We start from the raw sequence: 16,189 nt of genomic DNA on the forward strand, positions 1-16,189 counted from the left end.
ACCTGCAGGCAAATCAAAGAGGGAGAATTAGTGCTGGCTGAAAGCAACTCCCTTTGCTCTGGGTCTTCCTCTTCTCCAGCTCTGGAGCCTTTTGCAAGATGCTCTGCAATAGTTTTTTCTTCCTTCTTTAAACAAATTTGCCTCACCCCTGAGTTTAGTCTTAAAAGTTGTTTCTGTTGCTGCTCTCTCAGCTGCTGCTGCACTCAGCTGTGTCCTTTAGTTCTAAGCACACCAACCCTGAAGGAGGTATTGAATGTTATATTCAGGAGCTTTTAATTGATCCTAAACCCCTCCAGTTTTGTTCAGCTAAACCACAGCAAATCCATCAGGCTTTCCCCATTCCCAACACCTTGCCCAATTAGCATTGCCCACAGACAGCTGATTTCCTTCCCACTGCTCCAGACCACATTTCCTTCCAGCTCTTCCTCATTCTCCAGCCCAGTGACATTTCAAAGCAGGCTGTTTTCTCCTGCCACCCAGCTCATTGCTCTTCAGGCCTCTTTGACAGGGAGCACATGGAAGATAACTGAGCTGTTGGGAGCCTGGGGATTTATTGGTCTCTTCCTCCCTGCCTTTTAAAAGCAGGAGACAGGCACAGTATGTTTTAAGCTCTCTATACCTGGGAGCACATTTCTCATTTCCAAGTCTGGCTGGTACAAATAAAATTTAACACAGATCCTCCTACTGTGTACAGACATCTCTGCTTCATTTACCAAGGCTTACAGCTTTGCACTCCAGCTTAGATCAGAAGTGAGAAAAAACAGGCAGCCTCGAGTTATAAACATTCCCAAATGATGTGCCAGCACCAGGGGCTCCAAAATCCTGCAAAAGCCTTGTCAGCTGTGAGGCTGGGACAGAGCAGGACAAACCAGGTCCCTACAGGCAGCCAGCCACTCTGAACTCCCAACTTTTAGGCAACATTTAGGAATTTATTTATGAATCTGATTACCTTTATAATCTGTTTTCTGGTTCCTGTGCCCACACTGTTGGCAGCCAGGGAATTGGCTTGGGAAGATGACTTTTCCACTGGCACCATGTGCTGAATTTTGTTGGTGCAGGGCCAGCTGCTTGCTGTGTTTAACAAGTAAGCAGGGAAAGGTCTTTGCAGATTTACATCCACTGCATCTCCAGTTTCGAAGGTTTTCATCCATGATGGGGCCTTTAAAAGAACAGAGCACATGGAAATTTAATGCCCTCTCTATATCAACACTCATCAAGCCAAAAAGAACATCAGATGAGCAGTCAGAAAATAAAGACCATCTTTCCTCATCATTTTTCAAGCCTCCCTTCTGTCTCTAAAAAACCATTGACTCAGAGCCATTTTTGCTACATGAGGAAAAACCTGTAGACAAAGCCAGCCCTATTCCTGCCCTGCTGCAGGAAGAAGCCAAAGAGTTTATTTAAATAACAAGCAACTTATGACAAAAATCTGGGTCTGGTTCCTCATTGCCTCCAAAAAAAAAAAAGAAAATGCACCAAGGCTTTTATGACTTTCAGCAACCACAAAGCACATGAATGAGAATGTGAAGCAAACTGTAAGAAACCACATTTAAATGTGTTAGTCACAACAATTTCATTTGCTCCAAGACCTTAAACCCTGATTGGGATTTCATAATCATAAAATGAGATGATTATTTTTTGCTGATGGTCCTGGTATTCAGTGCAGGAAAAAAGGCTTTAAGATTTTGTTTTGACATGAATTTTCCTCTAAAAGTGCTCATGCTTCTAATATTTTATCATCAAGGGTAGTGAAGGCTTGGGCTGGAACAGAGCAGCTCCCTTTGGCACACCCACACTGTTCCATTTTGGGGTTCATGGTGGAGAAAGGGGCAGGGATTTGGGGTTCTTACACTTCCTAAGGAGCGATCCAAGGAGCCCAGGACTTCATTCCAGTGACTGTAAAGCCCAGCCTGTTTTTCCTCCAGCTTCAGAGCATGAATTTCAGATTTCAGTTCTTTCAGTCGATCTTCGAACTTCCTGCTGTTTTCTAAGTAGTCCAGCCTGAGTCCACACATTGGAGGCAAAAGGTTTAGGGTGGCACAATTTAACTCAAGAACAGGTGTTTGTGGAAGGAGCAGAGCTGGTTTTTGTTTCCTTTTATGTTTTATAAGTAAAATGAACTCTGGCAATGCCAGCCTGGCTCCCCTGACCCAGTGACAAGTTCACTCCTTTGCTTTTTGCTTCCTAACTCTGCACCAAGCATTTCCTTCCAGACTAAGGGATGGCTGGCTGATGGATCAGCCCCCAGCAATTCCACACTTCAGCACTAGAGGGAAACTTCTGTCCTCTCACATGCTGTTGGTTCAGCAAGGTGCTTTGTCCCTCCCCAAGACAGAAGGTTCTGGATTTACCATGGCTTGATGCCACCAAAAAACCCTTCCCCTGTATGAAAAGTCAGTGTGACACAGACATCACACACACCAGCTCAGTAAAAGGCCTCCAGCCACATGCACATCCAAAATTATTTTAAAATTAAACTGATTCTGAAAGATTTCATTGCCTTTCTCATCCATTTGCACCACAAGCATGCTGATACCTCTCTCTCTCTATCTCAAAGGAGAGTCTCTTGAGGTCGATGTCCTTCAAATCCAGCTTGATGGAGCCTTTGTCAAAGTTGGCATCTCTGCTGTCACCTGGGGAGTACTGGGGGTACTTGGCCATGTGCTGGAAGAGGCAACACAAGCACTGTCAGCCAGATCTGATGGATTTGGGATTTCTCTCCTCAGTTCTGCAAGACTGCCATGTTGAGCTATTTTCTGGGACACACAGGTGCTCCTGCAGCCCTTCCCTTGCACCCAGCTGAAGCCCACAACCCACAGATCCAAGAGCAGAGATTTATCCTGGCTGCAGTGCTTCTACTTCAGCAGAGAATGAAAACCCAGCCTCAGCATGGGTGGAGAAGAGGGAGCTGGAGTGCAGACCTTCAGCAGTGCCTTCCTGCAGGGGACAACTTCACCTGCTTTGCCTAAAGACAGATGGATGTGCCAGGATGACACAGCTGGCTCAGCACAGCCATGTCCACAAAAACTGCCTGGCTGAAATGGCACCACGAGTCAGGCATGAAGGCAAGCCAGCCTCTGCTCCCAAGTGCATCTCCAGTTCTGGTTTTAACTCTTCCCTTGCCCTTCTGAGCACCCTGAACAAACCCAGCTCCCACTCTCCCTACTCTGCTTTTCCACACCACTTTGTCCCCCCGCTGGATGCAGCCATGCCACTACTCAGCTTGATGGGGGCTATAAAAATGCCATCAACACCTGACTATCCCCGAGGATGAAGTGGTGCCCAGTGGAGCAGAACTTACAGGATAATTAAGCCTGGTTATGTCTAAGAGCTTCTGCTTGGCTTTGCGTTCGGCCTCGCGGGCTTCGTGCAGGTCTTGCTTCAGGTGCTCTGCTTCCTTGGCTCTGCAAGAGAAACATCCTGAGGGCAATGGCTGATGGTTTCCAACCAACACAGGGAGTTCAGGGCTCACTACCTTCCAGAGAAGCCCACTACTGTGTTATCTTTACACCAAGGCACTCATGGAGGATGCTCCTGACTGGGCACAGCAAGACAGAGCCACTGCTGCACAGAGTGGCTGAATTACCATGATTTTCCTACTCCTAATTTCCATGGGCTCAGTCACAACCTGCTGATACAGATTCTCACCAGGCCATTAGAGATCCTCCCTGAGGTGAGGAGAGGTTGCTCTTTATTTTGGCAAGCTTCCTAAAACAAGTAGCAGGATTTCTTAATAACAGGGTTAAACATCCTATCAACACTGGCCTGCTCTGCATGTTCAGGGAACACGCAAACACTCAGAGTTGTTTATATTCCACATGAGTTTACCTGGCTTTACACTTCTCAAAGATCTGAAAGGGAAACAAGAGACCATCCACTTGGTACTAATGAATGAAAACAGCCTCATATCTCACAGGGTACAAAGAGTAAATTTAGATTGGTAGCCAGTGCTTATTTGATAACACTAAATAGAAGATGCTTCAGCATTCTGGATATTTCTTGCTGAACATTCTCTTTCTTGCTAAATATTCTCTTTTTTGCTAAACATTCTCTTTCTTGCTAAACATTCTGTTTCTTGCCAAACAAGCTTTGCATCTGATCCTCTGTAAACCTGACCTGCAATACAACAACAGCATCCAGGTGGAACAAACACGGCACAAGGAGGCTTAGTCCCTCTGAAGTGTCACTTCAGGAGTGATTCCCCCTTCCTGGGCTGGGTTCTGGGGAAAGCAGCGCTCCCTGCAGCCCAGCTGGGAGCACACAGAAGCAAACCCCACCTCCTGTCGGACTCCTTCACCAGCTTCACGGCGATCAGCTCCGCCTCCCGCATCTTCTGCTCCATCAGCCGCTTCTCCTCCTTGCTTTTCAGAGCTGTGATCTCCAGCCTCTGGCGTTCCTGCTCGGCCTCCGCAGCATTCTGGGCCAGCAGCTTGGCCTCTTCTTCTGCAATCTGGGCTTTCTCAGCCAGCAGCTCTGCTGCTTCCTGGGATCGGAGCTGAGGAGAAAGAATTTTCCTTAGTTCCTTGTCTAGAGCCTCCACCCCTGCAAGCAGAAGACATCTTTTACCAAGTGATAAAATATATTTCTTAAATAAAAACCAGACAATTTAAGGGTCTGATGTTCCTCCTCTGCTCCAGAATTTCCTGTGTCTCACCTCTACAAAGCAAGGAGCAAAATCTTAGAGCTGGACAAAGCTTAAGTCAGCCCCTTCAGCTGCCTCTTTCTCCCAGTTTCAGCTCCAAGATTGTTTCCTTTCCCCTTCTCTTAGCCTGAAGAGAGCGCTGTGAGCCAAATGGAGAGAATGGCTCACAGATTAGGGCAGACCAGGGTTTTCCCAGGGATTCCTGCATGCCCTTTCCACGAGTGATCAGAAACTCTCCGGCCTTGTCTGAGCTACAATTCCTGGTGTCAAAACAAACAAAAATAAAAATCCTGCTTCCAATCCAAGAAAGCCCATCAAGCACAAGAATATTCACCAGGGCCTCGTTGGCCTGCCTGGCTTCATCTTCCAGCTGGAAAAGGCGCCTTTCCAGCTCTTCTTTGGCTCTCTCAGCTTCTTCCCTGAGCTGCTTCTCCCTGGCCAGCCTCTGGTTCTCCATCTGGAAACAGGAGAGCTATAGTTGGTGGGATGTTGTATTTTCAGGGACCCCCGAGGAAAGGAGGAATGATGAATCTGACTCCATGTTCTCAGAAGGCTCATTTATTATTTTATGATATTAGATTTATTAAAGAACACTATACTAACTATACTAAAGAATACAGAAAGGATATTTATAGAAGGTTAAAAAGATAATAATGAAAACTCGTGACTCCTTCCAGAGTCCTGACACAGCTTGACAGTGATTTTAGGTTAAAACAATTCACATGAAACCAATGAAACAATGACCCGTTGGTAAATAATTTATTATTTATTATTACTATTCCAATTAATCATATTATTTATTATTATATTTATTTTAATATTATTTATTTATTATTGTGTTATTTATAATATATTATAATTATTATGATTAATTTATTCTTTTATGATACCATATTATGTTAAAGAATACTAAGCTAAAATATACTAAAGAATAGAGAAAGGATACTGACAGAGGGCTAAAAGTTACTAATGAAAAACTCATGACTCCTTCCAGAGTCCTGACACAGCTTGACAGTGATTTTAAGTTAAAACAATTGACATGAAACCAATGAAACAATCACCTGTTGGTAAAAAATACCCAACCACATTCCAAAGCAGCAAAACACAGGAGAAGCAAATGAGATAATGATTGTTTTCCTTTTTCTCTGAGGCTTCTCAGCTTCCCAGGAGAAAATCCTGGGCAAGGGGATTTTTCAGAAAATGTGGCAGTGACAGTGGGATTGCAGCAGAACCTCACCTGGGCCTGAGTGAAATGCATCAAATGAAGAAGGGGCTGCTCTCCAGCTCACCAGAGATGCTGAAGCTGCCTGAACTTTGCAGCACTGAACTCCTCAGGCAGGCACTCTTGGTTATTTCAGACTGCTGGGAGAGCCCTTGGTTTGTGCCCCAAATCTTTGGGATCACCTCTCCACACAAACACCTCTGACCCCCTCAGATGCCAGAGCTGCTCCCACACTCAATCCTGCTGCACTTCCTCACCTCCCACACACACACTGATGGAACACAGAGCTGCAATAATAATCACTGTCTTCAACAACAGAGGGGCAGGAAAAATCTACCTTTTTTCTAGCTTTTTCTTCCCTGGCTTGTGCTTTCATTTGCTGGATCTCTATGGAGTCCACTTTTCTCCTCCTCATAAATAGGTCGTGGTTTCCAATGCACAGCTGGAAAATCTGCATAGGAAAGGCAAAGCAAATGGGGTTTTGATGGATTTGTGCCCTTGCCAGAGGAACAAAAGGCCCACAATGGCTTCACAGGACAATTCTGACTTCAGCCCAAGTGCTGGCAGCTCCAAGAAAATCAGCACCCAGGGCAGGCTCACAGCCAGACACACAACAGCTCAGGTAAATTTGTAACAGGATGAGAGATTCCTCCTGTCCTTCATCCCCCTCTGATCCCATTTTCCTGAATTACACAGGCTGAGATCCCAAGATCACCATTTTGTTTACAAACAATATTTCTCAGTCAGTATCACCAGGCTCAGCCTTAAAGCAGGAAAGCAGTTCACTCACCAGTTTGTTCACTTTGAGCTGAGAGGAGAAGAACTTGAAGACTTCTGCTTTTTTGTCAAGGGGTTTAATAGTTAACTACAAAGGCAAAAGGAAAAAAAAAAAGAAAGGCAGCACAGTGAGGAGGAAAGCAAGTTTAAACTATTAAAACCAAAGCAAACCTGAGCTCATCTCCACTTCTTTCTGGGGAAGCAGTGATTTATGCCACAAATAGGGGCAGAGTGATGTAAAACTGGTTTTGTTCATAGAATCAAGCTGTGTTGGAGGATAAACCCCCAGGCCCAGCCCAGTGCCAGTGTGGATGGGGATGTTCCTGATGCCACCTGTGCACTGTCCCCAGAGCTCTGGAACAAGCCCTGGTTATCAGGAGAACAGGACACAGCAGCAATCCCTAGAAGCAGGCATGGCCTTAAAGCCAGGGAAATGTCAAACACCTCTCAGAGCAGCAACAATTGAAGAGATAAACAAATGTGACAAGGGCCTAAGGGCTTGTTCTTCAGAGCAGCAGGTCAAAGTCCTGGAGACTTCCTCACTTTTTCAGTCCCAAGCTGTTCCCAGAAGCCAGGCAGGGTGTTCCTGCTGCCAGCTCAGTGCTTCACTCCATTCCTTGTGCCCTGTTTGGCTGCAGAACAAAATATGGTCCCTTTTTTTTTCTTCAGGCCCTGTATTCTGTTCCTCACAGGTTCCCTGGTATTTAATTCCTCTAATTCATTTGCAAGGTAATTCCTGTATAATTCCAGGGCATCTGGGTCACCAGGATCATGTCCTGGAGCTCCTTTCACCCCCTAGGTAATGACTGGGTGCCTTTTGAGGAGCAAGGCTGTGATGCGTCACTGAATAAAGTGAACCTTAAACACAAAATTTACCCCCAATAGGGAGTTAAAGCAGTTTATTCACACATCTCAGGGGCAGTTTGATGGTATCAGAGACCAAAACTGTTTTGAAGGCAGCAAACCTGCAGTCCCCTCTGATTTAATGGATATGAATCTAAAATCTCATCTCAATTTTAGATCTCAGTTTCTGTGGGCTGTTTTCCAAAAGGCCCACAGAAAACAGAACAGGCTGTACTGTCCTTTGGCTGACAAATGCCAGGTATTCCAGTACCACTGTAGTTTCCCTGGGTTTGTTTTTTTCCGATTATAGCCTTCCACACAGCCCATGATTTGGACTGAGAATAAATTCTCCCCACTCCTTCCCTTTCTAGAAGCAAAAGCTGAGCTTCACAGTGAAATTGCAGTGGTGGGGAGTGAAATCATGTCCTAGCAAACTGGCAGAAGTGAGGCAGAAAACCATTAATACCTCCCTGCATGTCTCCTCTTGCCACTGGGCTCCAAGGCTCAGCTGCAAGGGCTTCTGTGTGTGCAAACAGCATTTAGGTTTTTATGGATCATGGAGTTCCTGCTGGGATAACTGAGGAAGGCAGGCACGCTGGCATTCGTAATATCTGTCTTTTTCAGAGATCAACACATTTGTTTTGCAAAGGCCAAGCAGCAGGGAAGGAGCCAGAACAGAGCCAGAGCTCAGAGCAGCCTCAGGGAACTGAGGTTTCGAGCTCATCTGCAAGGCAGGGCTGTTATTTTTAGTTTTGTAACAAAGCTCCCCAGGATTTTCCCCTTCTCCCCCAAAATTATTTCAACAGAGGAAGCTTTCAGCCTGTTCCAAGAATCCCAGTCCACACCCATGCCCATGGAAAAAGAATAATACATCAAAGCCATCATACCTCTTTCTCACTACAGGAAATGTTTCTGATAGAGCTCCACTCAAAGGATTTATTGGGGGAGAACCTGTTATTAATGCTGTAGATATGAATACCTTTGGCATCAACTCCAAGCAGGAGATCTGTGTGGTTTTTGTTTTGCTAAAAAACAAGAGAGATGAGTAAATGGCATTTTTGGTGACATTAAACAACCACAGACAAGAAGCACCTATTTTAATATATTGATATTTGCTTGTATTTAGGCAGTTGGTGTTTATATATAATATTGTGAATGCTGTCACTGGTAATAATAAACTCAGTCCTCTAGGCTGCTTAGAGCAGCTCAAACTATTTCTCCTTCCTATTCCATACCTGGAGTTACTCAAAACTTCTCTCAGGTTGTAAAATATTAATCTTAACTGTTTTATTCACCTGCTTATTTAGCAGGCAAGAAAACCAAGTCAGAACAAAACCAGAAGTCACCAGGAGTCCCAGCTCCAAACTCCCTGGAGGACTTTAAAAGGACAGCACCATTATCTGCAGCAAGTCAAAACTGCTAAAATAAGGCACTTACAGCAATTGGGAAATAATTGACACCATACATTTCCAAGTCTTGGGCAATTTTCAGGTAGTTCATCTCAGCTTCATCCCTGGAGAATAAAGCCATGATTATGAAATGCCTTTCCAACCTTTCTCTCCTGGCTGACTCTCCATTTCCCACTTAGAAAAGAACAGGCAATCTGACCCTTTGTACAAACTTAGTTTTGCCATCTTGCTCTCAATAATAGAAAAAAAATGATAATAAAAACAGCATCTGGATGGAATAAAGAATAAAATAAAGAATAATAAAGAATAAAAGTTGCAGCTATTTCAAAAGATGACTCATGGATAGTGTAATCTTCATTAAAATTCATTAAAAGTCTTATCCTTGTGTTGGTTTTGCCACTCCATGTCTTGGAAAACCATCCTTGCATTGTTTTCCATGAATATATTTCTTTCAGGAAATAGAGTTCATTGAAAAATGAGTCTTGGACAGAGCTTTTGGCCAAGGCCAAAGAAGAGTGAGAATCTCTCCACCCACTTTTCTCCTCCCATCAAAGTAAATCAGTAAATCTTGAGGAAAATATTCAATAAAAATAATGTTAAGAAGCTTCCAAAACAGAAAGAAACAGAACCCAAATATTAGGAAAGGCTGCCTCTGGGTGCTAACAGATCCTATTTATTGTTTAATTGGATTTCCAGACGGGCTGAATTACACTGAGAACAACAAATCCCAGAAATAAAGAAATTTTCCAAGAAATGCAAAGGTTTCCTACCTGGCAATACCCCTGTGCTCAGCATACCAAGCTGTGATCTTCTCTTCCCACATCTCTGCTGTCAGCTGGTACTGCCTGAGCACCTGCAGGACAAGGAGGGAGGTTGGATCCCTGGGAAAATCCAAATCCAAGCTCTGCCTCTCCCAAGCAAAGTGAATGCAGAGGTGCTGTTCACAGCTTGGGCATTTTGCAGAGTTTTTAATTAATTGAACATTAATTAATGTTTTAAATGTTTTTAAATTAATCCCCAGCAATAGCTGCACTGCAACAAGGAGACTGAAAAGTTTTGCACTGCAAAAGAGGAGATTCAAATATTTTATACTGCAAAAAGGAGATTCAAATATTTTATACTGCAAAAGAGGAGATTCAAATATTTTGCACTGTAAAAATGAGATTCAAACATTTTGCACTGCAAAAGAGGAGATTCAAATATTTTGCACTGCAAAAGAGGAAATTTAAAGCTTTTGCCCTGCAAAATATGAGATTAAAAGATTGGGTTTTGTATCAAATTAAGACTCACCCTTTTGGGCAGCAGCTCATCATGGGCTAGAAAGCCTGGCTCGTGGAAATTTGGGTCGTAGTCACCATACTGTCCCAAAAAAGAAAAGTTATTTCAGTTTGTTAGAGGCAGAATGCTGAGGGAGTTGTTCCTTGCACAGTTTGAAGTGAAAGCTTTGAGGCAGATTTTATTTTGGTTCCCCTGCACACATCTCCTCATCTGAGCAGGCCATGGAAGATCCTTCCAGAAAGATTACACTAAAATGTTAGGATCAAATAAATCCCCTAAATTGCAGGAAAAAAATCCTTGTAGTGGCATTTAATTTTTCTTTTTTTCTAGCTGTGCTTGTACCTCCTAGGATGACCAACTTTACCAGGAGAAATTCAATTAAAAAAGAGATTTTCTATGCACAAACCTTGGCCTGAACAGCATAAGAAGCCAGTAAAACTGTAGCTTCTGGTGAGCAATAGATTTCCTCATCCAGGATCTGCTTCTTCACCTAAACCAACAGAAAAAAGGGAGCAAGTTCAAAGTCAGGACTTAAGTCAGGCTTGAAATGAAAGCAGACATGCCCAGACTAGAACTTGGCACCAAATATCACCTTCAGGAGTTAATAACAGCAACAAGAAATCGGCATTCAGGAACACAGGAAGCCTTTAGTTAGCATTGCATTTAATGAGACCAAAAATGCCAGTCAGCTCTCTCCACACATTTCCATAAGGAGTCCTATAAAAGAAAATCCTATAAAACATCAATTTTATTGTCTGCGCTTCATTTCTTTTAACAATCCTTCTCTTTTTCTTTTTCCTGCCTTTGGAAAAGTCAGCTTTGCATCACATCAGCCATCAGATTTTAGGTTGGGAGGGAGCTCTGGAGGTCAGGTCCAAGCAGAGCAGACTCAGGGCTGTGCAGCTGCCATAGAAAAACCATAAGAAATGTTCTCCAGCTTTCCAGAATGAGAGAATAAAGGAGATCCTCAAAAGAGCAGCTGAATAATAAAGCACTTCATTTATTCATTTTCAATGGTCTAAGCACAATCAGACAATGCTAAAGAGTCTTTCAACATTCTTTTCATTTTAATAACCTGTGGTGCCACCAAGAGCAGAGGTGTTATAGTTTGTAAGGTGTTGTTTGATTTTAAATCAGCTGTGCAATTTCTGTTTGAAAATCCAAAGAGGGAAGGGGAAATTAATCTTCCCAAATCCTCCTCTCAGGTGTATTTAGCCTAGGAACAAGCACAAGACAACAAAATTTTGCATAGCTCACAGTCTTAAACATTTCCAAATAGAAAAATGACTTGAGCTAGCACAAGTTCTGTTTACAAATACACCTCTGGAGGTGCTGGGAACTGAAATGAGCCACCAAGAAAGTTTTTGCTTTTAAATTTAGTCCCTGGTGAGCAAAATCTGTGAGGCTGAGTTATAGTGCAGGGAACATTCTTTCTAAGCTGTTAAAATGGAAAGAATGAAAAGATTTTTCTTCCAATTTGGAAAGCTCCAGCTTTCATTCTCCAGAGTGCAAATCATGCTCCAGAATTTAGAACAATGTGGATAAATCCCCCATAAGTGTTTGTTTGTTTGTTTGTTTGTTTTTTCTGATCAGTTTTTACAAGGACTTTTTGTTGAACTTCATGAAGGAGCAATAAATTACCTCATCTTTAAGCAGACAATATTTAGCTTTAGTCATTGACATTTATTCAGGCATTTATGCCACATTAATTTGCAACGGTCTGAAGAGTCAGGAGAGCTGAAATCTTCAGGCATCCAGATGTCTGAACATGTTTTTCTTATTAGCATCCAGGTGTGAGCTGAAGTTCTTACACTCAGGAAACTTTGCAAGTTCCAATTTGTTTCAGCCTTGTTTTCCTACTTTGGAATGAGAAGAATTTGCTAATTGCATATCTGCTAGTTAAGGCAGGTTCAAGCAGAAAAGAAAAAAAAAAGTGGAAAAATCAGGGTTAAAAGAGTTCTGCTGTCCTCATTCCTTTCCAAAATTAGCTGAAGAAATAAATTGCCAAGTGGTTGAAGGTTCTGGATGAAGTTCTGGTGGGTTATGAACCCTCAGAGCTGCAGCATTTCCCCAATATTTCATTAGCACATCCTCCTCAGGGAACAAGGGGATTTACTGGGTTTATTGCCAGCTGCAGACTGAATTTATCCCAGCTACCTGCACAGACTCATCCTGCTGGAATAAAGCAACACTCCAGGGGCTGAAACTTCCAGAGGGATTCCAGAGCAACTGAGGAGAGAAGCTGGATGTCCCAGACATGGGAATTGACCATCCCAAACTCAGCTGTGGAGTTTTCCTGGTTGATCCGTTTTTATTTTTGATAAAGATCCAAGAATTTGCTCCTTCATCTGCTTTTTGATGGAGCTCAAATGGTGTTTGCTGCTCTGCTGCTCTCAAACCTTGCCATGTGAACAAACCTGGATTTCAGAATGCCTATCAAATTCCATAACCTTTTATCCCTACAATCCAAAATGAAGGTTTAGGGAGTTCTTGTTTTCTAGAGGTTTTGCCCTCCAGCACAAAATTTCTCTAAAAGCCTCACAGCTCTTCCAGCAGTTCCAGCTCTGCATGGAATTGTAATTTTTTTAACACATATTAAGGAGCAAAACAAGCCTGGAATATCCAGATTTGGAATTATCCCCCAAACTGCTGGGTGTTGTCATAAAAACTTGCAGAAGATGAAACATTCAGCTTACCTGGACACAAACCCACAGCAGGCAGGAGAAATGTTTGTATTTCATAAAAATAATGTCTACAAAGTTCTTGATACAGCTGAAGCAAGCAAAATTACCCTGAGCTGCCAACAAGATCAAAGACAGCACAAAAGGACTGGGGGAAATACAGAAGGAATTCATGGTTCAAAACTTTTCCTGACCTGAAGGAAGAATAAATGCTGGGTAATTTCCTGTAAGAGTTCCTCTTCTACCTTCTCTGGGTAGAATTTAGCCAAAAAATGAAAGCTAATGGGATCTTCTTTGGGGATTTCTTGATCTAAAACCTGTTTACAGATAAAATAAAATCAAATCAGCAGCAGAAAGGATACATGAGTGTCTCAAGATAATATTCCCAAGGAAAATCAGAAAGCAGCCAATAATCCACTTAAAGCCTCCCCATGTTTTAGAGGGAAGGGTAATTCTGAGCTTTAATCTAACAGCAATCAGTGGTGATTAGTGTGGGATGCTGCAGGTCAAATGGGATAGAAGCATTCAGAGCAAATAATCCCATTTTCACCTTAAAAAAAGCCACCATGTCCATTTCTGAGTTGTCATGGAACACATCCCTTTAGCTCTCATGCTCCAGAAAGTCAATATTTATAGAAGTAAATAATTAATTGCCACCCATTTTGTCTCCTGTACCTTTTTGTCCATCTTTAACCAGGTGCACATTCCTTTAATTGTGTACTGCAAGCCAAAGAACCAGGTCTCCCTTAAACCAAGGGCTCGGCACACCAGGTCAAACAAATCCTTTCCCTTCCACTTCATCTGAGAGAGAAAAATCAAGAAAAACATGTATATCCTAAATGAATTTGCTCCATTTGAGCCTTTTCTCCTATGAAATCTTATTTCATCTTTAGGTTTTTAATGAAATATTCTTGCTGCTGTGTCAGAGTTGCTGGTTCCACCTCCTCTCCCTCTCCAGACACATCCAGAGAGCAGCTGCAGTCATTTCACCACCGAGCACTTGAGGGAATGAGGATTGTATTCTTGATTCCCTGGGATGTGGCAAGTCTTTATTAATATTTGTCCAAAATTTTCACTCAATGCTTTATACAAATTGGGGAGACTGAGAGAAAGCCAGGGGAAATCAAATCAGGGCATGGGGTAGGAATGCTGAACAATGAGAACAGATCCACCTTTCACACCCCTCAGGTATTGCAGTGGCACCAGGCCAAGCCTTTATCCTACTCTGATTTAAATGAGTCTTCTCCAATATTTTCATTTCAATTTAGCAGCCACAGAGAGCAAACTTTGATTCAAGGTCCCAAATTCACACAAGTCTGATGCCTTGTTCCCTTCGCCAAAGAGGCTGCTCGTCTGTTTCACCACAGTTCAGAAAGATGATTTTAGCTAATTGCTAAAACTAAAAAATGAATGGCAAAAAAAAAAAAAGGAACTTTTAGGCAGTATTGGAGTGGAAAACTGGAAATTATCCCAGCAAAGAGCAGTGTCTGGGCAGAAAGGAGAGGTGGCAAAGGAAGGAATACACTATTTGTTAACAAGGACTCTGATCTCAAAATCAGATTTTCCAAATCCTTTATTTTCACAATTCTGCCTGCAAGTACTGCAGAGCAGTAAGTCATACAGGATTTATCTATCCTGTTTCTGAAGGACCTAATAAATTACATTAAATGGCTCACAGAGCAGTCAGGTCTCACTAAAACTGCCAGTCCCACTGGAACTGAGTTTTCTAACTCCCCAAAATACCTGTGTGTCTTGTTTTGCTTTTGCTGGATGATTAGGAATTAATTAATCAGGGACAGTTCTGTCCCTTCAATAGTGCAGCCCAATTTATTTAGCAATTGATCACCTCTTTTTCCCCAGCCATGATTTCCCTAATTAATTTATCAGCCATAATTAATAGAACTGCCAGCTTTTTCATCAATCCTTTTTTTCTCTTCTGCCCAGAGATCCAAACACCCATTGCAGGTAAAGAACTGGAGTTTATAAATGGAAAATTGGAAGAGAATGCCCCAGCTCAACAAAAGAACCAGTTTATAAACTATTTTACCAACATCTTAGCACCAGCTCTGACCAGTTTATCCAAGCTGGATGTGTCTTAAAGAGCCATGTCAGTTCCAAAAAAAAAAAGAATTTTATGGAGAAATAGGAATCCTTGCAAACAGTTGGAATGAAGAAAGCAGTTTTAGTATTAATTTAGCTGTGTCAGTCAAATGGATTTCATGCAAACAGCTTTAAATCCTGAACAGAGTTAAGAGAACGCACCTGAGATTAAATAATCCATTATTTATAAAAATAACAGATCAGTTTTAAGACCAGCCACGAGCTGATAATCTGAATTTTTCCCAGTTTCTTGCTAACACAAAGGGCACTCCCCAGCACTTGCTGACACTCTCACCTCACAGCTGAACTCCATCTCAGCATCCACTGTTATAATTCTGACTTTAAAAGTCTTTGGTTGTTTCTTCTTCAGGCCTCTGATGGACATATTTTTCAGCTGATGAGGGCAGCCACACCTGAAATTAAACATTGAAGGATGGAAATTCAGCAGCATTTTCTTGGTTAGATTCCAAACTAGGATGAGTCCAAACACGCAGAATAAATTCACCGTTAGAGATGCATTTTTTTGTGGCTAATAAGGATGTTGAAAGAAAAACCTTTTCAATTAGTTTGCTCCTTAAAGGAAGTTGCTCAGAAAAATGTTATTGCTGTCTTTTCTCAGATTTTGGCTATCATAAAATAAAATTCTCTTTCTTTGCAGCATCTCCACTCAGTAGAAAGTGCAGTTAAACTTTATTATATCAAACCCAACACAATCCTTTCCCATCAGTTATGGCTCCTTTCAGCAACTAAAGAATTTGATTTCTTTAAAACATGAGGTTTTAACTCCCTGAAATTATACAAATGCCAAGAATTTATGCAATGAAATTCAGCTGAATTTACCACATTCCCATGTGCTACTCATGCACAACATTAAAAGTCATTTAGAACAGGAATTTTCCCAGTGAAGTTCTCGTGAAATTAATTTAATTTTGCAGAAGCTGACAGAAAATTCCATCAGAAATCTTCTATTCTAAATGTAATCACCTCCATGCCACCCAAAAAATTGAGGAGATGCTGCTTCCACAGGCACAAGAGTCTTGTGGAAAGCAAATATTGAAAGCTGGAGTTAAATGATGGTGTGAATCTGCTCCAGGCAGTTCTCAGGCATTTCTTTCTGAACACAGGAAATCAGCCTGTAAAGGTTTTTGCTTCTTTTTACTTTATAAAATTAACAGGTCAAACCTGTATAATGTAGTGAGAATCTGTGAACTGTACAGGGCAAGAGACTGAGGCATTC

The 16,189-nt window shown here is 42.1% G+C and overlaps 1 protein-coding gene across 1 annotated transcript in view; it reads right to left on the reverse strand.

The window, feature by feature from the left end:
* The window catches only part of LOC102037391 (merlin-like), a 20,779-nt gene that overhangs the window by 1,022 nt on the left and 3,568 nt on the right, over nt 1–16,189 (reverse strand). The window contains exons 3-18 of the mRNA XM_031060646.1: nt 15,248–15,365; nt 13,528–13,653; nt 13,047–13,169; nt 10,578–10,661; nt 10,184–10,252; nt 9,664–9,746; nt 8,922–8,997; nt 8,372–8,509; nt 6,655–6,729; nt 6,202–6,315; nt 4,977–5,099; nt 4,278–4,495; nt 3,302–3,404; nt 2,537–2,664; nt 1,851–2,001; nt 942–1,159 (exon numbers count right to left, since the gene is read on the reverse strand). Coding sequence (XP_030916506.1) covers nt 942–1,159; nt 1,851–2,001; nt 2,537–2,664; nt 3,302–3,404; nt 4,278–4,495; nt 4,977–5,099; nt 6,202–6,315; nt 6,655–6,729; nt 8,372–8,509; nt 8,922–8,997; nt 9,664–9,746; nt 10,184–10,252; nt 10,578–10,661; nt 13,047–13,169; nt 13,528–13,653; nt 15,248–15,365 — 1,947 coding nt within the window. The remainder of the gene's footprint in view (nt 1–941; nt 1,160–1,850; nt 2,002–2,536; nt 2,665–3,301; nt 3,405–4,277; nt 4,496–4,976; nt 5,100–6,201; nt 6,316–6,654; nt 6,730–8,371; nt 8,510–8,921; nt 8,998–9,663; nt 9,747–10,183; nt 10,253–10,577; nt 10,662–13,046; nt 13,170–13,527; nt 13,654–15,247; nt 15,366–16,189) is intronic.

Source organism: Geospiza fortis, unplaced genomic scaffold (assembly GCF_000277835.1).
Source record: "Geospiza fortis unplaced genomic scaffold, GeoFor_1.0 scaffold425, whole genome shotgun sequence".
Classification (NCBI taxonomy): domain Eukaryota; kingdom Metazoa; phylum Chordata; class Aves; order Passeriformes; family Thraupidae; genus Geospiza; species Geospiza fortis.